This window comes from Euprymna scolopes, chromosome 7 (genome assembly GCF_053919585.1).
Source record: "Euprymna scolopes isolate OS-2025 chromosome 7, ASM5391958v1, whole genome shotgun sequence".
In the NCBI taxonomy this organism is placed as follows: domain Eukaryota; kingdom Metazoa; phylum Mollusca; class Cephalopoda; order Sepiida; family Sepiolidae; genus Euprymna; species Euprymna scolopes.
The window spans coordinates 139,368,170-139,393,784 of record NC_136488.1 but is presented as its reverse complement, the minus strand read 5'-3'; the positions used below and the strand labels follow the sequence as shown (position 1 = coordinate 139,393,784).

Here is a 25,615-nt window from a genome sequence, read left to right as displayed (position 1 = left end):
GAATGAGAGAGAGAGTGAGAGAGAGAGAGAGAGTGTGTGAGAGAGAGAGAGAGAGTGAGAGAGAGAGAGAGAGAGAGAGTGAGAGAGAAACCATTACTCAGAAAGAGCAGCCATGTTATATTATGAAAAAAGACCGTCGGTCTGAAGTCCAAACAAAAGAAACCTATCGTTGAGTCCGGAATAGAAGACTAATTATAGGTCCCTTTTGTTTATATACATGCTAAATGGTATACTTACAGCTCCACATACTCTAAATCCTTCCCCAAACTCCTGTCGGCATTGACTATCTAAATCCCAGTTGACTCCAAGTGGTGTGGGCAAGACAGGCCAAACTCTTCTTTTCGGATTATTTCGCAAACAGGACAGATGACTGCAAAATGAAGAAAATTTTAAGTGATAAAAGATTCAAATGGCACTATTTGCTTATAAGTATTTGCTTATACGTATTTGCTTATAAGTATTTGATCAATGACTTAACAATAAAAGCATTTTCGAATAAATTTATTAACAAAGTATATCTTGTTAGGCCAGACTTATTGTTTGCATAAACATAATGGGTCTCAAAAATTTGTTGGATTTTTTTTGTACCAACAATTCTGCATCCCCATGTATATATGTGGCATATATTTATTCTGCTTCAGGAGTTGTATTTGCTGTATTTTGTGCATCTATTAAACTTAGTTTCGTATATTTGGGATTCGTACGAAACTCTCTTTAATTTGAATAAAAACGTAAGCCTAGCTCCTTAAAAAAAACGTAAGCCTAGCTCCTTAAATGACGTCACTGCTTCCAGCACGAAAATCTGCCTCTTTCGAACCCTGCGGTGCTGAGAATGGACGAATACTTCATTGCCTTCTGTGGACGAGGGTTCCTGGGCCTTTCTTTCTAGAAGTACAAACCGGCAAAAAGAAAAGACCGGTCGCAACGAGGTGAACACTTCCTTAGACTTTTATATACGCGGCAACGGTATGCGCGTATTTTGATGGAAACAAATTTGGAGTGATTTCAAAGCCTTTAAACAGACAAAAAAAAAAAAGGCAAAGGAACTGTCTTATGAGTGCGTTCCTTTAAATTTATTGTGAGCATGATTTAGGAATTACTCGTACTTAATTTTCTTAACAATTGTAGTCGTTCGTTGTGATAACGTTTACAATTTGTAAACCAGTTTTTTTTTATTGCTATTTTTTTTTAGTTGGCGTTTTTTTGTATTTGAGTGCCTATAAAAGGGGAAAAACTTGCAACCTATTGTAAATAAAAGATTTTCTTTATTTTCAAACAATACCTCTTTCTATTTTATTCGTTTGCCTCCATTTTTTTTTTAATTTCATTCTTTTATTTTTTTGTGCAGGCTATTCGTTTCACGTCAAGTTTATCTGAAAGAGAATAAATTTCCGACTCTACATGCGACCTGTGATCACGATGAACCATTTTTGTGAAAAAGGATTTTCTTTATAGTTTGATACTCTCATGACTCGCTTCTTCCACACTTGTGTAATATTTTATGATGGACTCTCACGTCGATTTCAACGTATGAGCTTCCGCCACAACAACTACGTTGCTCAGAAATCCACACACATTTGTTTATAGTGGTGAAGACTGTGTAGAACTAGACACCTTAGTATTACTGCTAACCTTTGGCGGTTAAGAACCACAGGACAGAGTATACAGTAGACTGCAGGTTTTTACATCAGAGGTTCCTTCCCCTAGATGCATGTCTTAACGAAGACTGGGGGGGGCTGCATCTCTCCCAGCGAATAAATGCGCCCCCAGATAACAACCTGGAAATTTCTATGACTCGGCGCGGTACATACAGCGCCTAGCCTTCCCAAATGGTCACCCATCTGATACTAGCCAGGCTCAACATTGCGTAACTTCGGTGATCTGGCGAGAACCGATGTGTCAACGTGATTGTGCCGTGTGTGTGTGTGTGTGTATATATATATATATTATATATAAAATTGGTGACTTTACAATAATGTCGGTCAAATGATTTGGACCGAATGGTAAAGTCACCTTTATGCGCGCGCACGCACGTAAAAACACGCGCGCGCACACACGTGACTTTGCAACTTGGTTCAACTCATTCAACCAGCATTAAGTATTACCATTTCATACCCTGAAGATTACGTAAGCATGAAAACTTGTGCCTGGAGGTAAAAAAAATAATCAATATTTATATAAAAAATATTGTTATCGCTCCCCTAAAGACAAGTATTGGGCCGCTATGAGAATTTACAATAAGCAGCCAAACTAGGTTTAAAGCGATCTTTCAGTCTTTGCTCTCGACCACTATATGCCTAAGCTTACTGTATATGTCTCACGGATTCAACGTTATGTTGCACAAAGGGCCCGGTCTAAGCCGGGTTGACAAGCTAGTATATATATGTGTATTTATATGGATAAAAATGTGGCATGCGTCTGCGGATGGAATGTGAGGAATATGACAGCTAAACCAAAATTGTTTCAATATTCCTCACGAATGTAAACAAAATTTGTTATTGTTTGAGAAAGAATGTAGCAGTTAAAGGAATCTTGTTATGTTGATGTTTTTAAAAGTTGACAGAAAAAGGGACACCGAAAAGATTGGCAGATTGGGATTTGATTGTCAACCAAGCGGACGCAACGATATACTTCTGTCTCTCTCCCACTCCTCTCTCTCTCTCCACCATAACAGAGAAACAACAAGGAATAAAAACGGACTGTTGCTTACACCCAAATATGTTGTTGTGCATTTGAATTCTAGAAAAAAAAAGGTTCATAATATAACAGTTATATGAAGTTGAATTATCTTCGTTTCCAGTGTTAATTGATGTTTTTTTTAAATTTTATTTATTTATTTATTTTTTTTACACAGTGATCACCACTTATCAAGGCCAGGAAGCCACTCAGGGATAAGGGTTATTGCAAGTATAGTACGTTAGTGTGGAGATTTGATGAAGTGTTTACTTAAGGGGGCGGTTCATTAGGAATTTGTTAACATTGGACTTGAAGACATCCAAGTTGTAGTCCGGTGGGAAGCAGGCAGACGGAACAGAGTTGACCTAGTTGTTGAATATCAGGCTGTGGAGCCAAAAGTGACTTAACAACTGAGTTCGAATCATTTGGTCTCTGGTAATTGTTACACCCGCCTTTCTAACACAAGGGAAATTACACCGGTTCTCACTATATATAGTGAGAGTAATACCTACACCGATGGAAAAAGAGACAGTACTATCACTGACTAGTTGCGTGCAAGTCAGTTATACCCGCTTCCTACCTTTGTACCTGTGATGTTAAATACACTTGTTCCTTAAACCAACCTCGACTCGATTTTTTTCTTTTTTCTATTGTGCCACGACACAACAATTATCATTTCCTACACTGAAGATTGCGTAAATATGGAACACGTAGAAATATTAAAACTGGCATGTCTATTAAATACAAAGAGACTGTCGATTTTTCAGAACAAACCTCGCTTTTTCAGGAAAGCGAGGTTTGTTTCGATTCTGTTGTAAATGCAATGAGACACCAACTGATTTACGATTTCTGCATGCCTTTGACGGTCATGTAGTGTGCGACACTGACGTTATGCATTATGACGGAGATCCCTTTTTACGGGTGTGTCTCAGCTCCCCATATCTGAGGGCCCTTATACCAGACTTGTCTTGTACTTGAAGAGAAATTCGTTTTCCTATTGTTTTCATCTCGAAATGTTAGCTCACATCAACGCTGTTCAGGTTGGCAGAAGCTGACAGCTGCCGGGCCAGATTGTTTGAGACATCGGGTACACCGGTAGAAAAAAAAAAAAAAGTCAAACTTAACTGACACCGGGATTTGAAAAACAAAATAAGATTTTGGTCTCTTTATTTTAAATGTGTGTGTGTGTGTGTGTGTGTGTGTGTGTGTTTTCTCTTTATATTTTCTCTCTCGTTTTATTATCACTAAAGATCATAATTCAGCTTGAACCCGATCGTGAGCGATGACGAATATAAAGGTTCAGAACTTGAAGACCGTCGCGGGCGGTTGCAAAAAAAAAAAAAAAAAAAAAAAAAATTAAACTCTCAACTTGGTGGAGAACGGGCCTCGAGTAAAAGAAGATGCTATTCTAATTTTTGAAGCTATTTAATTTTCTCCCACTGCAAGAACTTAGACAGTTAGCAAGTTTTTGACTTTGAAGTAGTTCATTTGTTTATCTTCTTACATCAAGTGGCTTAATGCCTTGTCTGGAGCAATTTTCATAAAAATTTAAAATGTATTCGTGTACTTACTAAACGTAGTGACGCATCCGTGCCGAACTACAATCAGACCAATAGAACCGATCTAAAGTGGACTCCACCATTGGTGCCATGATGCTTCCTTTGTACTTGCTGCCATAGCAGTGATTACCTTGTCCGTCATGCCGAAGACCAAAACTGAAAATAGAAGCAAATAAAAAAAAAAAACAGTCTAATACTAAATAAACAGTAAATCAAAAGCAACAACGCATTTTAATATCACACTAGCTGGACGCCCGGTCTGGCGTTGCCCGGTCATACAATACGCTTAAACATGATATTTTAATTTATGCAGATTGCTGTGTATTATTATAGAATTATTATTATTATTATTATTATTATTATTATTATTATTATAGAATCATAACATATACGGCATAATCGTGTTGACACACCGGTTCTCGTCAGATCATTGAAGTTAAGCAACGTTGAGCCTGGTCAGTACCAGATGGGTGACCAATTGTGAATTATAGTCTAAGAACACTGCAAGAAATATAAATTACCTTTGTATGAAATTTGCAGGAGATAGGCTCAGCCGTTTCGGAACACATGAGGAAGGAACTCACACAACGACTTTTATATAACAGTAGAGATCTGAGAATTTTATTAATGACGATCGGTATTTTTATTTGTATCATGGGTTTGATAATAAAGAATCTGATTGACTAACTCAGCACTGAAAGAATATATAAATACGGGCAGTTACATCGATTCTATGTACTAGTCTGACGAATATTCACGAGGATAGAAGGCTTAAAATTCTGTATAGCTTAATTGCCATATATCTATATATTATATATACACACACACACACACACACACACACACACACACACACACAGTTCAGCCCTGCTTTGCTCAGGCCCTACGTACTGTTCATAACTTGCCCTACATGTGAATACACTTTATTTAAGACTAGCATTTCAGCCTGGCGTTGCCCGGGTGTTTGGAGGTGTATGTTGAGAAAAAAAAAAGTGGTTGTAGGAAGGCAGGCTCGAATCCGTACCACATAGGAGGAAAAGAACGGGGAAAAAACCTGACGTCTTTGCTATTACGACCACCGCCAAACCGAAAGTGACGTAGGTTTAAATCAAGGCTAGACAATCGAAAGGAGAGGATGACTTTCGAAAATATCGGCGAAAAAGCGACCCCCTTAAAAAGTACCCAGTTGAAGATGAAAATATGTTTTTAGCCAATTTTCCGATATTTGTCGTCTGAAAGGTCGAACTTCAAAATGATACTGATCTTGTAAAAGTCCGTCGCCTCTGTCGAAAGTTTTAGGCAGACATGCAAACATACATTTATATATTAGTAACTAAAAATTTTCGACCCAAACCGATTAAAAAGCTTGCCCTATTTCTGAATAACATTTATGTAAAATTTCAAATGTTTAGACTAGAAATTGTCTGAGTAATTTGGTAGAGACCGCAGAGGTCAACTTTTTAAACTTTGACCCCTTAACATTTACTGTTTCGGGTTCGAATCAAGTTATTAAGTTAGATTCATGTCCAAGGAACCTATATCTAAAATTTCAATTGTTTATATCCAAAATTGGCGGTGGAGTTTGGTAGAGTTCTCAAAGGTCAAATCGTTGAACTTTACAGCAAAATTTCTGGCCAAAAACAGATTGCAAAGATTTTCCCAAATCTCAATACCTTTTATATCAAATTTCGAGTCTGTAGATTGAAAATTGACAGAGTTATTGTGTAGGGAAATGTACACAGACACACAGACACGTTCACTTTTATAGATATATAGATTTCAAATGTTTAGACCAAAATTTGAGAAATTTCGTAGAGACCGCAGGCCTTTTTTTAAATTTTGACCCCAATTTTGACCCCTTAACATTAATTATTTTGATCTCAAATCAACAGCCAAATTTTCGCCCCAAAACTGATTAAAATGCTTGCCGCCTGTCTGAATATCCGTTATGTATAAATTTCATATGTTTGGGCTCAAAATTGACTGAGTAGTTTGCTAGACACCGCAAAGGTCTACTCTTTTGAACTTGGCTGCTCAGATTTTCGACCCAAACCGATTAAAAAGCTTGCCCTATCTCTGAATACCCTTTATGTAAAATTTCAAGTGTTTAGACCCAAAATTGGCGAAGGAGCTTGGTAGAGTTGTCAAAGGTCAAATCGTTGACAGCCAAATTTCTGGCCGAAAACCGATTAAAAAGATTTTTCCAAATCTCAATACTCCTTATGTCAAATCTCGAGTCTTTAGAACGAAAATTGACAGCCTTATTTGGTAGGGAAATGCTCGTGCGCGCGCGCACACACACACACACACACACTTTTATAGATATATAGATATGTGTATGTATGTATTGAGAAACTTTACATAAATAAATTTTTGCATGGGTACCAGCAACCGTCCAACCATGATATATGACCCAATCACGGCAACTTACTTTTTTATGAAGTGTGTTTTCGTGTTGTTGGCACTTAAGTACTTCTATACTAGAGATCACGGTTCTTAACGATCACGCCCAGTAAGAATTTGAAGACATTTTCGGAAAATTCGTTTCAGTATTTTTACACGCAGTTAATGGATATTTCAGCCGCACACAGATAACACGTTTGCTATCTACGTCTCATGAATAATAAAAATAATCAGATGCTTACAAAACTAACATATTGGGAATACATTCGTGTTCCTAATCCCAACCTATAACATCTCCCTGGATCCGTTGAATTCTTATTCTATTTACGATTCTGAAATTTGAGATGATTGATTATTCATATTATTTAGATTATGTGGAAGGACCCGAAGAATAGTGAAGAAAGTACTTAGTGAAATTCAGTTGTAAAAAAAAAAAAAAAAAAAAAAAAAATGTGACAAGGGTCATTGACATGCTCACACAAGAGGACTTACCATGGGATCTTCCAGAAGTTGTTGGAACGGTACAACAAGTGTATTGTAGCCGGAGGAGATTACTTCGAAAGGGACTTGAGTTTCATGTGTGTAATACCAATAAAAGTATCCACACGAAAAAAGTCTGGAAACTTATTGAAGTCACCTCGTATGTCAAAGCTATTGCATTGCTTTCACTACTGCGATTCGCCCTTCCCTTTAATTATGAATGAACTAGTAAGATAAACGTTAACAAATTATTACGACAAACAATATAGGATAAATAACAAATGAACCATTAAATGTCATAACTCGGTAAGCGCCACAAACCAAAAACGGAGAAAAACACTGTTAAAGTTTAGTTTGGTGGGTGTACTGTACATTAGTCGATTTCTACCCATGTTTCGGTCTGAATTCGAGTATAACTACTCTTGTATGTATTAGAGGAGGCTATGGGGAATAAAATGATATCATAACTTGATATTTTGCCGCGATGGCGCTTACCGAGTTATGACATTCAGCGCCTCATATATAATGGTTACTTTGTGCTATTGAGAACAGCTGAGAAGCACCGTCTCATTGACAAGTAATCATCCCCTGTAAAGAGACCCACTTAATGTGTGCAATATCGCAGTCAGCATGTCAGCTGTTGATATTCCAAGACGAAATTCATTTTTCTTGTTAATAAGTATGCCGTTCTTATGCTATACTGTTATGTGTCTTCAGTGAACTCAGCGAAGAACAAAAGGTAAACTCACACACATACACACGCAACGGAACTTTGATGATTTTGCCTACTTCTTATTAAAGAACTTTAAAACTTCAACAAACTTTGGTCTTTCGCAATATATTTTACATCTGCTAAATTGTTGCTAAAAGATATTTTGTTCGGTGTATTAATTTAATGACTTCACTCCGAAATTTCTGTTGTTAACTGGTAACCCATTCATGTTTTCATCCCTGCTTTTTTACACTCGCCAATTTAATTATATGCATATTAATTGCTAGAGCTGTTCTTGGCATTTTTAAAGATGTTTCCATCGCGAAAATGCACTACCTGTAACCAGGAGTGACACTACAAGTGCCTCATTCCGATTGTGAACTAGTGTATATCAGTGTCGAGGGAATCTTATTAATGTTTTAAATGTTTCGTTAGGGTTTACTTGTACCGTGAAGTATACTCAGGTCAGGCTGTCCTGACAAATCTTTGTGCAGAGAGACCGAATACACTCGAGAATGGTGTCTGCTAGGTAATTTAAACCATCGCCTTGTGTGTTAAGTAATATGTTCACGATTTGAAAACATGTTATATATATATATATATATATATATATATATATATATATATATATATATATATATATATATATATATATATTACTCACACATGAGCAGCTTCGTGTGCTATGATGAAGCCGGATGTCAGGCCATCGTCTTTATTGATTGAGCAACTTCTATGGGGTCGACACATTCCAGTTACAGGGGCATAACCTGAAAATAGTAATAAAAAAGTATTAACCAGACTAGATGGTAACACTATTTACAAGAAGAAAAAATAAAGACAAAAAAAAATTATTTTCAATCTTGGCTCCAAATTGTCAATATATTCAGGGTAGGTATTTACTATTTCTACGAGTTCTCATCATTAGCAGTGATCGCTTACTGGTAAAAACAGGTTGTTATCTGGTGTCTGTTTGATCACAAGTCTACTTTGATTAATACTGGCTTTTCCTTTTTTTATCTTAATTACTAGTAGATCATTAGCAGTGATTTTCACCTGCTAAAGACAAAATTGAAAATGTTTGCGAAGTTCAAATAAACTATATATCAATTTAAAGTATGTCGACCAAATATTGTTTGATAGAGACGTTTCGAACATACATAAAACATATAATATGTGTAATATATATATAATACTACATATATACATATATATATACATATATATATAATACTACATGTATATACATATATATACATATATATAATACTACATGTATATACATATATATACATATATATAATACTACATATATACATATATATACATATATATAATACTACATATATACATATATATACATATATATAATACTACATATATACATATGTATAATACTACATCTATATACATATACATGTATAATACTACATATACATGTGTGATACTACATATATATACGTATACATGTATGATACTACATATACGTATACATGTATGATACTACATATATATACGTATACATGTATGATACTACACATATATACGTATACATGTATGATACTACACATATATACGTATATATGTATGATACTACATATATATGTATGATACTACATATATATGTATGATACTACATATATATGTATGATACTACATATATATGTATAATACTACATATATATACACATATAATACTACATATATATACATATAATACATATAATACTACATATATATAATACTTCATATATATACATATAATACTACATATATATAATACTACATATATATAATACTTCATATATATACATATAATACTACATATATATATAATACTACATATATATATATAATACTACATATATATATAATACTACATATATATATAATACTACATATATAATACTACATATATATATAATACTATATATATAATACTACATATATATAATACTACATATATATAATACTACATATATATAATACTACATATATATAATACTACATATATATAATACTACATATATATAATACTACATATATATAATACTACATATATATATAATACTACATATATATATAATACTACATATATATATAATACTACATATATATATATATAATACTACATATATATATAATACTACATATATATAATACTACATATATATAATACTACATATATATAATACTACATATATATAATACTACATATATATATATAATACTACATATATATATAATACTACATATATATATAATACTACATATATATAATACTACATATATATAATACTACATATATATATAATACTACATATATATATATAATACTACATATATATATATAATACAATACTACATATATATATATAATACTACATATATACATAATACTACATATATATATAATACTACATATATATATAATACTACATATATATATAATACTACATATATATAATACTACATATATATATAATACTACTACATATATAAATAATACTACAACATATATAAATAATACTACAACATATATAAATAATACTACTACATATATAAATAATACTACTACATATATAATACTACTACATATATAAATAATACTACTACATATATAAATAATACTACTACATATATAAATAATACTACTACATATATAAATAATACTACTACATATATAAATAATACTACTACATATATAATACTACTACATATATAAATAATACTACTACATATATAAATAATACTACTACATATATAAATAATACTACATGTATAAATGTAATACTACATGTATACATATAATATTACATGCATAAATATAATATTACATGCATAAATATAATATTTTATATGTATGTATCATATGTATAATATAAAATAAAAATATTTGTATTGAAACTTTATTCAAATTTTCAAAACAAACAAACAAACAAAACAAAAAAAACCTATAAGGCAGGTATACACAATTTTAATTATTCGACAAAGAGTACAAATACAAGAAGAAAAACTTTACTCCATGGAGTTTCGAAGAATGCAATTCTTCTCATCAGGGGGAAGAGGTTTTTCAAAATATACAATGAATTTTGCAGGTTAATGCATCACAAGAAACAAACAATATGGAATTCATCATATTTGTATAAAAAAAAGTCATTTAACACTTATATAAACATGTCGGCGTGCTAGTTCGTTTTCAGCCGAAATGCTACAGTTATGTACAATGTACAAACTATATATAAAATGAAGCTAAACATCTAATATAAATCCATTAAAATGAGTAATTAATAAACGCTCGTTTTTCAAAAGAATATACAAATTAGTTAATCTTGACGTAGTCGTTCGCATATCCATGACCGAATATATCAAGTTCACTTTAATAATTTTTAAATAGGAAAAGTAGGCTTTTAATATCAATGTCAGAGCGAGAAAAAAGTGTTTAAGGGTGATGAGCAAGATGTCGGTTTACATTATATTTAAACTTCTGCATGTCAGTACAGTCAGGGAAGCAGGTAACAGAATATTCTAGCAGTCCAAGGGGAGAATCTATTAGAGTAGAAGGTTTTCCGGGACAGCTACAGTAATGGGGTGTGATTTTGCTGCTAAACAGGTTTGTCAGGCGTATATATGTCGAGGGGAGATGAGTGTGATTAATTCATCATATCGCATTGCATTAAAATATTTGAGAAACAGACACAGAGATGCAACATTGCGGCGATGGGACAGGGGTTGGAACTTAGTTGACAGTGTGGGTCTCTGAACACACCAGACTTTGGTATTTACAAAATGGAGGCTCAATGGTCTCTGATTATTCTTATAACGTATTCCTGTTTTCTTTCCTTTTCATTGTGACATTTTATTGCATGTCTCTGATTAATAACAACATTTTGTTTCATTAAAGGTTTAAACCCTAGGCATATAACATTTTTCATTCAAAAGCAAACCATAGCTAACCTTTTTTATATAAAAAATATATGGTTTCTATACTATGATTTCTCTTAGTATGCTAACTGCTTTATATAATGCATTCTCTTGTAATATAATGCATTCACATTCTTTGCGTGATTCGAACTTTATATTTTAAGATTTCCGTGTTTCGTAAACCATTCAATTCTCAGAAAGTTCAAGATATATTTAGGTTTTCTACGTAATCGCCCAGACTACCGAAGTCCGTCACTTAAACGTATCTTCTCCGCGACTAATAAATTTTAAATAACATTCACACTACTTCCAACAACGCGACCATGTTTGAAAGAAACAAACACCAGTCTGTATCCAACGAGTCAACCAAATGTGAATACTATGCATAGAAATATACAGACACTATGAGGATACATCTCCCAAAACGGGTATAAACAATAAAACTTTTAACGTTTTTGTTATTCTTTTGGAGGTATAGTAAAATTTCTATAGCAAGTCTAAATGGTGACGCTTACATTAATAATAATAACTAGCAGGACCTGTGGAAATTCCACAGGAGACTCATTCATATTGATTTTGACACTGATATTATTGTAGCTTTTTTGTTAAAACTGCAAAAGTATTTATCTTAGCTAGCACGAACGCTCGGCAAAGCCCGATCGTAAATTACGCTTAAATATGATATTTTAATTTATGCAGATTTCGTATATACTATTATAGAGTTAATGTTCTGTTGATTTGTATATGTTATAAAGTTGCAATTTCAAAAATAAAAATTATGTCCATATGACTTGAGTGCATTAGTTTGAATCGAAACCGAAATAAAGACTTATGAAATTATATATATGTGTGTGTGTGTGTGTGTGTGTGTGTGATACTAGAAAGCTGATTGGCTAACCAAAATTTCAATAGAAGATGCGCATATAAAAACGACAAACAACCACAGAATTCACGCATAAGCCTGAAGAATCCTAAAGTGGATGAAGCGTGAAATATTCAGTGTAGCTTAATCGCCATATACATTTTATAACTTACTATATATATATAACTTGAGTTCCTTCAGCTGAAACCGAAACCAAAACTTATGAAGAATTCTTGATAAAATTATTTATTAAGAAAATAGATGATTTAAGTGCCATCAGCTATAGTCGAAATCGAAACCAAAACTTATGAAGAATTATGGGTAAAATTTTGACAAGAAATAAAAGAACATAACACTTAAACGACCCGGATGTAAGCGTGACACACAAAAGAACACACATGCTATCGTATTAATATATAGATGATAATAAATAAATAATTATAATAAGTCTAATAGTATAGAATCTTAACAAGCACATAATTATTAGCTCAGGGTTTTATTCCGTACAATTATATAAAACATAAAACTCTTGATATTGAAAATTTATTCAAATTAAAAAAAAAAAAGAACTTTATAAACCTGTAAAGAAGGTATACAAAAATTTTAATTATTCGACAAGGAATACAAATAAAATAAGAAAAACCTTATTCCATGGAGTTTCGAAGAATGCAATTCTTCTCATCAGGGGGGAAGAGGTTTGCAAAATATACAATGAATTTTGCTGGTTAATGCATCACAAGAAACAAATATGAAGTTTATCACATTTGCATAAAAAAGTCATTTAACAGTTTGAGACAGTCTATAGGGATTCAAGGAGATTGAGAAAGCAAGAAACGGAAAAAAGGGAGAAAAAAGATATGATTAAAATCCAATAGCAAAGATGGTAACATCCAGAACAAGAAAAATCCGAAATAAGTCTGTTGAATATGAATATATATATATATATATATATATATATATATATATGTATTACACACACGCGCGCGCGCACACACACACAGCTTTATATAAACGCGTTCCTAAAATCTTAAGATTGATAAAAAAAATAATGTGCCCATGTAACTCACTGTGTTGACTATAATATATACTCCAAAATTCACAATGCTCAATTCATTCGGTTAAAAACTTATCCTGTACACGCGCGCGCACACAATTATTATTTAAGGTTGAGCACTGTCGAGGAAATAGAAACTAAAAGGCAGTCAACTAGCATTTATGCAAAGTTCACGACTTCCATTTGTTTGAACACTCTAGACTGTCTACTGAATTTGGCGTTCATAAGTTGTTAATTCCCGTGGCAATTGTTATGGGCCTGGAGGTAAAAGCTTAGCAAATGGAGTCAAAGATGGCTTTGTAGCTCGGTTCAAATCTCCCGACCGGTAGGAATTGTCACCTACACTGATAATTGCGAAAGTCTGAAACACTAGTGCCTTTAGGTACGAAAAATAATATATATATTAGTCCTCGCGCGAAAGAGTGGGTCACAAAATGTTTTAAATACTAGAGTAACAAAGATTTTCGCTGGCGAGGACTAATATTCACCGTAACCAGTTATACAGTCCTTTTGAAATTTTCATCTCTATTCTTCTCGTTATGCACTGAATATTTGTTAATGAAACCTATATGAAATATGTTTCTTATTAAATTTTAAAGATTTTCTATTCTGAAAGAAGTTTTAAAAATTTAATCTAAAAAAGTTATTTTTAAATTTTTGTTAAAACAATCCAGATTTTCTCATTATTCAGACCTGTATTACAATGAGGGGGTTGCAAAAAAGGAGTTGTGGTGTGAGGAGAAATACAAACTGAAACAGAGAGAATATTCAGACCTGTAATAATACAAAGAGGGGGTTGAAAAATTCAGTTGTGGTGTGAGGAAAAATACAGACTGAAATAGAGAGGATAGTTTTAAAATATAATCTTTAAAAGAGAAGATACAAGTTAGAAAAGCATTTCATCCAAGGCATGAAAATTGTTAAACAAAATGTTTTACAATAGGCTTTAAAAATAAAGGTACAAGATTCAATTTGAAATTTATTTATCTTCAAAGTGTACTTGTATAAATTTTACAAAGTAAGGTATAAAAATGTAATTTAAATCAAAAAATTACCTTGGATTTATTTTATGTAATGTACATTTTGTTGCAATTTAAAAAAATTATCTTTCATCTAGCAATTAATGATATAGACATAACATTTTCAATGATTTTTTTAAAGTGCAACAGAATGTACATTACATAAAATAAATCCAAGGTAACTTTTTGATTCAATTTAAATTAAATTTTTATACCTTTGTAAAATTTATAAAAGTGCACTTTAAAGATAAATAAATTTCAAATTGAATCTTGTACTTTTATTTTTAAAGCCTATAGTAAAAACATTTTGTTTAACAATTTTCATGCCTTGGATGAAATGTTTTTCTAACTTGTATATATATATATATATATATATATATATATATATATATATATATATATATAATATAATATATATATATATATAATATAATATATATATATATAATATAATATATATATAATATAATATAATATATATATAATATAATATATATATAATATAATATAATATATATATAATATAATATATATATAATATAATATAATATAATATATATATATATATATATATATATATATATATATATATATATATATATGACAGTATGGAAGATCTCACCTGCTGGTCCAATGTTCCTTCGGGTCAAGAAGATGGCAATATCATAGTTGCTCTCTTTATCTCTATTTTTCATGTGGAACCTGTTTGACCACTGGCAGAAACGGTCAAGAGTGTTCTGGGCATTCGATTCATCCACAATGGTACGGGACTACATAGCAATAAAAATAAGCCTGCATTTACAAATAAGAATACAATTTTCATTGAAGATTTGCAAATGCAAACACGAAAAAAAAATCCTATTTTGCCAAAATTGAGAATTCATAAAATAAACAGACGAGATTTTAAAATTTAGTATTCGTGTTTAAAAGCTTGCTTTAATTGATTACAAGAAAAATAAACATGACAATTATATATAAAAAGAAATTTGATGCGTGAAATACAGATGCAATGTTAACCATTTGGTCATGGTCAATTAACACGTCTTCACTTGGTGATTGTGGTTCAGTGGCTAACTATACGGAACGTCCCAAGTTCAAATCCAGTTCGTTCCACAAAACGCACTTTATCTTAGAACCTTGGATATTAGGTGATGTCCTTTTTTTCTTCCCTGCAACCTCTTCCCCACAGAAAAGACGTCGCCAGCCTGTCTATACTCTATCGCTATTTTCATGGTAAGTGCTCGTGTGAACCCCAATTTATGGTTCCCGCTTGCCAAACTTGCAAACGGCATAATCACGCTGACACACCGGTTCCCGTTGCAAAGTTAAGCAATATTGAACTTGGTCAGTACTGAATGGGTAACCATTTGGGACTTCCAGGTGCTGTATGTGCTCTCCGCTTATCTCAGCATCTTTCTAGTCGGCTTGGATTTCTTCTTGCCACTGGACTCAAACAGTGCCGATTCAGGAGGGGTGTGGTTGGGGATTGGGAAACCCTTGCCTCACAGTTACACGCACAGAGGGTATCCTTTGTCTTTCGAGACTAAATAATGGCATCGGCTTGCCAAACTTTTACAAAAGTACTAGACAAGCTAAAATCACTATATATAATTTTCCCCACTCTCTATCTGTGCCTAAATGTTGATGCAGATTCCATGAACAGAGTTTCTTTCTCAGAACTGTCCGCCTTTAGAACACTGTTTCGCTGGCATACTTTCCGGCTGAATACAACATGGTAGACTTCAAATTTAATCGAAGCAAGTTCCTGTGCGGTCGTCTTCATAAATCAATTTCACTCAATGCGCATCATTAAGGATTATTTTATTACCACCTTACATTCATTAACCCTTATCCTCGAATGGCCTTCGGGCCTTGATAAAGGATGCCCTCCAAGTAAAAAAACTTCTCGTGATCCCTCCCCTAAGTACTTAATCTCTTTCAACCTCAAAATCCGTGAAGTCTTGCGACATGTCGACTGACGTCTCTTTGGGTTTTTTTTTTCTTTTAATTCAACTTTGGTCTCTTGAACCTCATATCTAATCTTCAGGTAATTCTTTCTGTTATATTTCGTGGGAATTGGTTTATCTCTCAAACTTCGTGTCACTTGGATCTGCATTTAGTTTGATCCTTGTCAAGATTAATACTAGTTGATGTAATCGCTTTCCGACATAAGGACGTCCATTATACTACCAGCAACGGTTTACGTTGGACAAAGCATATCTCTAAAATTTGCAAGAAAGCTGAAGGTGTTTTAGCATCACTGAGCAAGACTTGTTAGTCACTTTACAACTCTGTTTTTAAAACTGTATGCAGCTCTAGTGTGAGGACACTTGGAATTCGCATCATCAGTATAAGCGTTCCTGTTCACGACATTAACCGCTTAGAAATCGTTCAGAGATGGATACTCTATCAGTCGGCTTCCATATTTCGAAAGTCTTGCTTTCTTTGCGTTCGACGAACTTACGGTATCTACTAACTAGGTATTTACTTTCTTCCTACCACAAGAAGATATGTCACAAAGCCGGAAGCTGGAGAGAATCAAACCAGCGCCGCTGAAGAAGGGTCACTCCGGTATATTTAAAATTACCTAGGCTGCCCCTGTCAACATTCCCAGGCACGAGCACCTGAAGCAGTTTGCGATAAACTAAGTCATCCTCAAAGAGGAAAAGCAATGCCTGGGAGGGAGAACCTCATAGAACTAATCAAAATCAAAATATCAGCTCAAAAGATAAGAGACCACCGAAATGGTCCACTTGCTGCCGGACTGTTGGCGAGAGCATATCCTCGACTGGGATGCTTAGGCAAGAGTCTGTAAGCACCTGAAGTTGCCTCTAGCAACTGAATTAGTAAACACCAGTAAAATTTTTAACTCATCATCAGTAGCAGCAGAAGCTACGGCAAGTCAACATATTTTTAACCTTTGACACACACATGGACATGTCTACAAGGTCGGATCTCATGACTTTGGGAAACACTTTCACCCTAAACACTTTTGAAGCATGACACAATATATCAGCATCCCGAAATTCGCTAAAAGTGCGCCTGCTGTCCACTCCCAATGCGTATGCACTTTTAATGAGATTTTGTGCGGTTGAGCAGTGTACACAATGATTTTGTTGTGTTTAAATACATGGATATAAGAAGCACATTAAAATTAAAAAAACAAACAAACAAAAAAAAACAACAAAAAAAACGGTGCAGCATCCATCCTCTGTGATACTATTGTCCGAGTTTTACAAGTGTAATTATTTTTGTTTACCAAATAAAATACCTCATTTATGGGAAAATCAAAAAATTTTTTAAATGTTTCTTTTAATTGTTTATAAAATTCATACTAGAATTGTCCGCAAGGAACCGTGAAATAACGGATAAGATACCTAGTAAAATTCAGTTGTAAGTAGGGCTATGACAACAGCATATTCTTTTCATTGTTTTGACTCTCGAGTGTGTATCTGTTGATATCTTATATGATTTTATATAGAGTGAAGTGGTTCTCAGTTGATTAACTGTGTCGGATATATACTTGAGATTCCAAACAATAAAAAGAATATTTTGTTGTCATGGCCCTAGTTATAAGTGACACTCTTCTGAGAGTTGAGGATTCAATCTTAAGTGCGGGAGATACTAAAAATATAATTGCGAATCATTTAGAATTTCATCCCGATTATGGCTGACGAAACGGGAATATGCTACCCAGGTGGATTAAATAGAGGGTCCCGTCCGAAATTTCCGGCAGATACCCGAGTTCGATAGAAAGATTCCCGAGTTTGATAGAAAGATTCCCGAGTTCGATAGAAAGATTCCCGAGTTTGATAGATAGATTCCCGAGTTCGATAGATAGATTCCCGAGTTCGATAGATAGATTCCCGAGTTCGATAGATAGATTCCAGAGTTCGATAGATAGATTCCAGAGTTCGATAGATAGATTCCAGAGTTCGATAGATAGATTCCCGAGTTCGATAGATAGATTCCCGAGTTCGATAGATAGATTCCCGAGTTCGATAGATAGATTCCCGAGTTCGATAGATAGATTCCCGAGTTTGATAAGATACACGAAGAAGTTTGGAACGTTGTGAAAACAATACTTAAAGATGAGAACAATAAATCTCTTTTCAAATATAATATTTGAAGCAAGTTTTGTCTTTGTAGCTGTTCAGGACGTATATCGTTTTAATTTTACGTAACGTTATGAGGCAAGAGAATCCCAAAGAAATACTCTTTACTTCCGGAATTGTTGTGAGACAGTATATTTTCCGGATATACCGATCGATGTTTACCGGAAGTATGCATCGACTTACATACACGTGTTTCTACATATTTGCCATCATTGAAATTTAGAAAATTGCTATTATTTTTTCAGCTATAATACGATAATATATTGACGATGGCTAAGTAATTAATGACATAAACTAAAAAGCTGAATGTGCCAAGTTCAAACCCGGTTTATTCTATGATGTCGCAGAAACAAGCAAACAATAAATAAATAAATAAATAAATAAATAAATCCGTGGCGGTATTTTTTTTTCTTTTTTTAACAAAAAGATTTATCACCGTAACTCTCTAATCCAGACACCACTTAAAAAACCTCTCGCTACCACATGTCCATCTAACCTGGGACGTTTCTCTTTCTTCCGACCGCACGTTGGCCACAGCCAGCCCATTCTCGCCTTCACTTTACATGTCCATCTCCTTTGGAGCCGACTTTGCTTTTCTTCGACAACGTGATGTCCATTTTTTTCCTTTACGCGCCAGCTCGCGCACACTTCCTAATTTGCATACGCGTTCAAACGCTGTTCCTGCTGCTAATAAAATCACTTGCCATCCATCCTTCAGATGGTGCTGCAGATATTTTCATACGCGCTAATATGCGCTCTGTTAGTTCCACAAAAAGATTTTCATCAAAATCACACCTGACCTTGTGTCAAACTCGCTAGAGCGGAGTTAAATAATCTAACATACTTTTATATTTGCAAGAAATATTTTTTTGTTTGTAATTTATGCTTTGCTTTGCCTTATTCAATTGTATTGTATTACATATTCATAGAAACTCTGGTCGTTTCTTGAACATTGACACATACGCAGATGCACATATACAATTAATTTGAAAGTTGAACGATTGTTTTGAAGTTAGTTAATGATTTTCGACTTACGTCTCTTTCTTCAAGAACAACGACGCGTTTAAGAACCACTTTGATCTTGAATCCAAGTGAAGGATGCTGGTAGACGGCATTCATCTGGAAAAAAAGAAAACGTTTATTTAGTTGTTTACTTTCGTCTCAAGTGGCAGATGTAAAAAATATACAATCGTAATTACAACCGGCAGGATGTTTGGAAAGCCTGTACAAACAAATAAGCAATACACGTTCTTATTCAAATAACATCTTTAATAGGATTCCTATCATTTAAAGTGCAAATATTGATGTACTTCGTAACACTTTTGCGAAATAGGTGCACTAAAAATGGTCTTCAATTTTGGCAGATCCACTCATTCATAAAATAAGGTGTATTGAAGCTATGATTTTTGTTAAGTACACTTTCTTTTAGCTAACGAAAAAAAAAAAAAAAGAAATGAGGGGCACAAACGAGACGTTATATACACTCGAAAGTTTTGTTATGCACAGACGTAAAGACACTACATAATATTGTATACAAACACCCATGTTATATAAACCGTTATGCGACACATACGACACCTCATTACATCATTATGAAGAAGAAAAAAAAAAACTCAAGCGAACTGATATCTTCTTGATAAAGCCATGTTATTAGCGAAAATTCGGAATTTAATAACAGCACAAAAAAAAAATAAATAAATAAATAAAAATAAAAAATAAAAATAAATAAATAAAAAAATGATTTTATGATTTCTCAACATTTTCAGGTTTTCAATTTTCTTATTTAAATTCATTAAATGTTTTCTAAAACGTGTGACTTTACATTTCCTACACACTATATTATTTTAATCTAATATAGAAAGTTGAGTTATTTGTCGAATTGACATTAAAATTAAAATTCGCCGTTTCTATCTTTACAATGAATACATGTATTATTCTTAGGCCTGAATATACCAGCGACTCTAAAATGATAACAAATTTGCATATTCGTTTTAAAACATTTTTTTTATTAATTCAATATTTGTTGTTTTCCTATTAGATGATTAGTTTCAATTTTGGCGGATCCACTCATTCATAAAATAAGGTGTATTGAAGCTGTGAGTACACTTTCTTCCTTTAGCTAACGAAAAAAAAAAAAAAAAAAAAAAAAAAAAAAAAAGAAATGAAGACGACTTCTAACGCGGGTATCGTCGCAAATGTAACTTAGTGGGGGATGCTCTCTTCTCTTCCCTGCAACCTCTTTCCCACAGAAGAGACGTTGCGGGCCTGTCTCTGCTTTATCGTTATTTCCATGGCATGTGCTCGTCTGAACTCCAATCTATGATCCTCCCCCCCTCGCCAATCTTTCACGAAAAACACCCGTCTCACTGAAACCATTGTCAATAATTTTCCCCAGTCTTTATCTGTGCCTAAACCTAAACGTAGATTCCATGAACAAAGCTTCTTTCTTAGAACTGCACGTCTGTGGAACTCTCTTCCGTTTTCCTGTTTTCCAGCTGACTACAATTTGGTTGTCTTCAAGTCCAATGTAAACAAATTCTTGATGAACCGTCCCATTAAAAGATCCAATTTACCAAATTTCTACTACTAACGATTACTAAGAAATTATCACATTGACCACTGTACAATCAATAACCTTTATCCTTGAGTGGCCTCCGGGCCTTGATAAGTGGTGAACCCTTTGTAAAAGACCCCCCCAATACATGTTTGTAAAACCTGTATAAATAAATAAGAAATACATTTTAGTCTATTTACTCATGGATTAAACAAAGAGTTCCGTTCGAAATTCCACGCAGATTACAGAGTTCGACAGAAATATTCCAGAATTCTAGACCTAGAACAGACACGCAAAAGACAGGTAATTTTCAGGACAAACTGGCATGAAGATACTTCCCACTTACATGTAAATCCTGACCAAATATTCAAAATAAAGTATTCCAAACACAGGTCGGATCCAGTCTGTAGCTACGCCGTAGCTCATACTGTTTTGTAGATATTGTACATATTGAGGCACATAATGCAGAAGATGATGACAGGAATACATTCATAACAAAAGCATTTATAACGGAGGCGGAGAGATATGATGTGTAAAGTTCTTTTTACATGAGAGGAGAGAATCATTACTGATAATGGTGGACACATTACTTGGAAGAGGGTTATACAAAGTTCATCTACAAGATGATAGTCAAAACACAATTACCTTTCCCTTTGGTGGAATGATGACAGGTGAAGACAACAGATTACAAATAGTATATGATTTTGGATGATTGATAATGTCAGGGATTCAAGCTTTTTCGACTACATGGTCTGCTCTTCCCTTTTTCGCCTCTAAAGAGCATCAGCTCCCAGTCTGACCGACTCTCCGAGTCTCTTCTCTAGCTCTCTGGCTCTGTCTGTGACTATCTCCTAACTTCGAACCCTGTCTCCATATATTGGAAATCTCCTTTCTTAATGACGTCAGAGGCCTGCTTCGCCACGTGAAATTTATTCGCGTAGATTTTACCTATGTATGTCCAAACACACTTTCGGCAAACAAAGAATTCCCAATTTGAATTGTTCAATATCTAACCTATTTTGTTACTCATTTCTAAACTCGTCTGGTCCATTCTTTTAACTGACATATGTATTATCCAGTTATTTCTAAAAGAATGAACAATCGACCGCATTCCTAAATTAAATATCTATCTCTGACATAAATAATATTTAGTTATTTGAGAGGACAATGACAATCATTCTGCATTCATAGGATTTCAATATATATTCTTTTTTTTTTTTAACTTTTCTTGCTGAGTTCGATTCTAACCTTTTCCAAATATCATTTTCAAACTTATCTAATTTTCCTTCTTACTTACTGGGGTCTGTCCCTTTTCATAACAAGAAATTGTGCATCTTCTTCAAATGATATTACCTCTACTAACAGTGCTAAGCAAGCGACTCCACCAGACCAAATGAATTCTTGTCCTGGAATTCAGTAAGATTAAGAGACCGAAATTAAGATATGCTATAACATATTTAACGTCGATTTGGGAAGATAAAAATTGATGTTCTTTACTTCGTCAATAACTGAATGTTTGTAAATGCCAAAGAAAGTTTTAATCGAACATTCGGATATCTGTGTATCTCATGTTAGCTCCCGGAAAAATTCTTTGATATCTGAGAACATATTCTGAGGGATAATGAGGAAAAAAAACGTGTCTTACTCTACGAATATTTTAGATGGGTATTGCTCATTTGTTTTATTGCATAATCCTTGCGCAAGGAAACGTGGCGTAATGGATAAAGTACTTGGTAATTTGGTTGTAAGTTATACTCTTCCAGAGGTTAAAAGTTCAATCCTTAGGGCAGGCGAGACTCCAAATACAATTGCGAATTATTTAGTATTTCTATCCAGTTACGGTTGACAGAACGAGAACATGCCACCTCCCTGGATTTAACAAAGGGTTCTGTTTGAAATTCCGTGCAGATTCCCGATTTTGACAGAAAGATCCTCCGAGCTGGACAAAGAAAGATCCCCCCAAAGATCGATAAAAAAGATTCTAGAGTTCCACAGAAAGATACCAGAGTTCCACAGAAAGATTCCCGAGTTGACAAGATGCAAATGAAGAAAGTCAGAGGTTCCATCGACCGAAACAATAGCAGTAGTCCGAAAAATCCAAATAATACGGGTATCTCATTTGTTGTTTATAAGAGATTGCATCATCGAATACGAGTTTCTAGACATACAACGAACATGCAATAGCTGAGTTTGTTTTTATTATTGTCGTTAAATCAAATGTTTTTAATTATAAGCCGTAGATGCTGATCTGTTTTACAGGCTTTCAAAATTGACTTAATCATTAAAAACAACGAGTAAACATTTTCGGATTTCACATCATCAGCAAATATTTGCATGATATTAGTTGAGTTTTCCAGAAATCTAATTTATAAAACTTACTATGTCTGTCTGTCTGTCTGTCTCCATTTCTTCAAACTGTATCTTCTTTTGAGACAAGGTGGCAGAACGGCGCGAGGCGGGTCAAATAATTGCATTTTTTGTGGGTTGTTTTATGGGATTTTAATCGGTAAAAATAGCTGTTAAGAGATCAAAATGTAAAAAAAGAATGGAAATCCAACGACCGCGCACGTATGAATAATGACTTTTGTGATTCTTGCTTGATTGCTCACTCACGATAACGCACGTGTGCATAAATACATGTTTGTTGGAAACGACATGCGCGAACTGTTAAATTAATGTTTGTTTAAAGTTAAAATGTTAGCCACCATACACTTAAGAGTGTTCAATCTCAGCTTTGATAAGAGATGTTAGTGCAGTACAAGTTTTAGATGCTTTTATTCCGGGTTACATTCTTACAATCACCGGAAACAAGGGTTTAATTGTCTGTTAGGTTGACTAGAAAGTTCTTACGGAATTTTTTATTTTAATTTCTAATGATGTATTTTCAAAAGAGTTTCGTTGTAATACCCTTAATTTATTTACTTATTTTAAATAAGGTTTTTCGCTCTATCTAACCATTTAAATTACAATCGTTATAAAACAATTAGGCAGTCTTTTCAGAACGTTGAAAACCAGATGGAAAATAAGAAAATTCACAAAATTTTCTTATTTCAATTCGAGATTGGCCCAAAAAACTGGTAAAACAGCCCGCGATATCAATGAAGCGTTTGGGACAGGAACCATTACAGAACGCACAGCACAATGGTGGTTTAAGAAATTTCATAGCCGCGACGAGTCTTGAAGATGATGAGCGTAGTGTTCGGCCATCAGATGTTGCCAACGATCAATTAAGACCCTTAGTCGAAGCCAATTCACGTACAACTGTTCAAGAACTTCTGAATTAGACGTAACGTATACGACGATTTCCGCCCCCTTATTGCGTGTACAGTAATCAATGAGATAGTATTGTAGTAATCATTAGTATAGGGGGTTTTGATAGAGTGACTTACTTAAGGGGGCGGTTTGTCAGAGAAATGATTTAACCATTGAGAAAACATTTCCAGTAATACCGTAGCTGGAAATCTTGTGAAGTAGGCCCTTATGCCATACCTTATCGAAGGCCTTCGATATGTCAAGAGCAATTGCCCTGGAAAGGAAACCTTTGTCAAGAGATTCACTAATCCTATGTGATATAACCGTAAGCACATCTGCTGTAGATCTTGAAGAGCAGAAACCATATTGCATGTCACAAAGAAGGTTGTTTCTGTTGAGGTGGTTGGCTACTTTATTTAATATAGAGTCCAACAACTTACTCATGACACACAGGAGACTTATTGGTCTGTACTATGAGGGAGATGACTTTTCACCTGAATTCTTAAATACAGAGCATACTGATGAGGTTTTCCAGGGTGTTGGAAAGCACTTCTCCTTAAGGCAACACTTAAACAGTTTTGTAAGTATGGGGGCAAGTTCTGGTTGGAGCTTGAGAAAGATTGGAAGGACAAACTTGAAAAATAGGTGCCTCACGAATTGAATGACAACCAAAAGAAACGCCATTATGAAGTGTCATCTTCCCCGCTCTTACGCAAGAAGAACAACCCATTTTTCGACCGGGCTGTGACTTGTGATGAAAAATAGGTTCTTTACGACAGTCGATGACACTCAGCTAAATGGTTAGACGCCAACGAAGTTCCACGACACTTCACTAAGCCGGATTTGCACCAAAGAGAAGGGCATGTAGACTGTTTTGTGGTCAGCAACCAGTCTCATCCATTGCAGCGAAGAAGTACTATTAATAAATAGATGAAATGCATCAGAAACTCCCATAATACCCAGCATTAATCAACAGAAAAGGCCACAGTCTCCCCCACGACAATG

General features: G+C 33.9%; 1 protein-coding gene across 1 annotated transcript in view; it reads right to left on the bottom strand.

The window, feature by feature from the left end:
• LOC145280002 (A disintegrin and metalloproteinase with thrombospondin motifs 3-like) overlaps positions 1-25,615 on the bottom strand; it is a 307,054-nt gene that overhangs the window by 64,268 nt on the left and 217,171 nt on the right. Inside the window, exons 6-10 of the mRNA XM_080131625.1 lie at positions 19,840-19,923; positions 15,312-15,459; positions 8,495-8,600; positions 4,248-4,391; positions 238-370 (exon numbers count right to left, since the gene is read on the bottom strand). Of these exons, the coding sequence (XP_079987751.1) occupies positions 238-370; positions 4,248-4,391; positions 8,495-8,600; positions 15,312-15,459; positions 19,840-19,923 (615 nt within the window). The remainder of the gene's footprint in view (positions 1-237; positions 371-4,247; positions 4,392-8,494; positions 8,601-15,311; positions 15,460-19,839; positions 19,924-25,615) is intronic.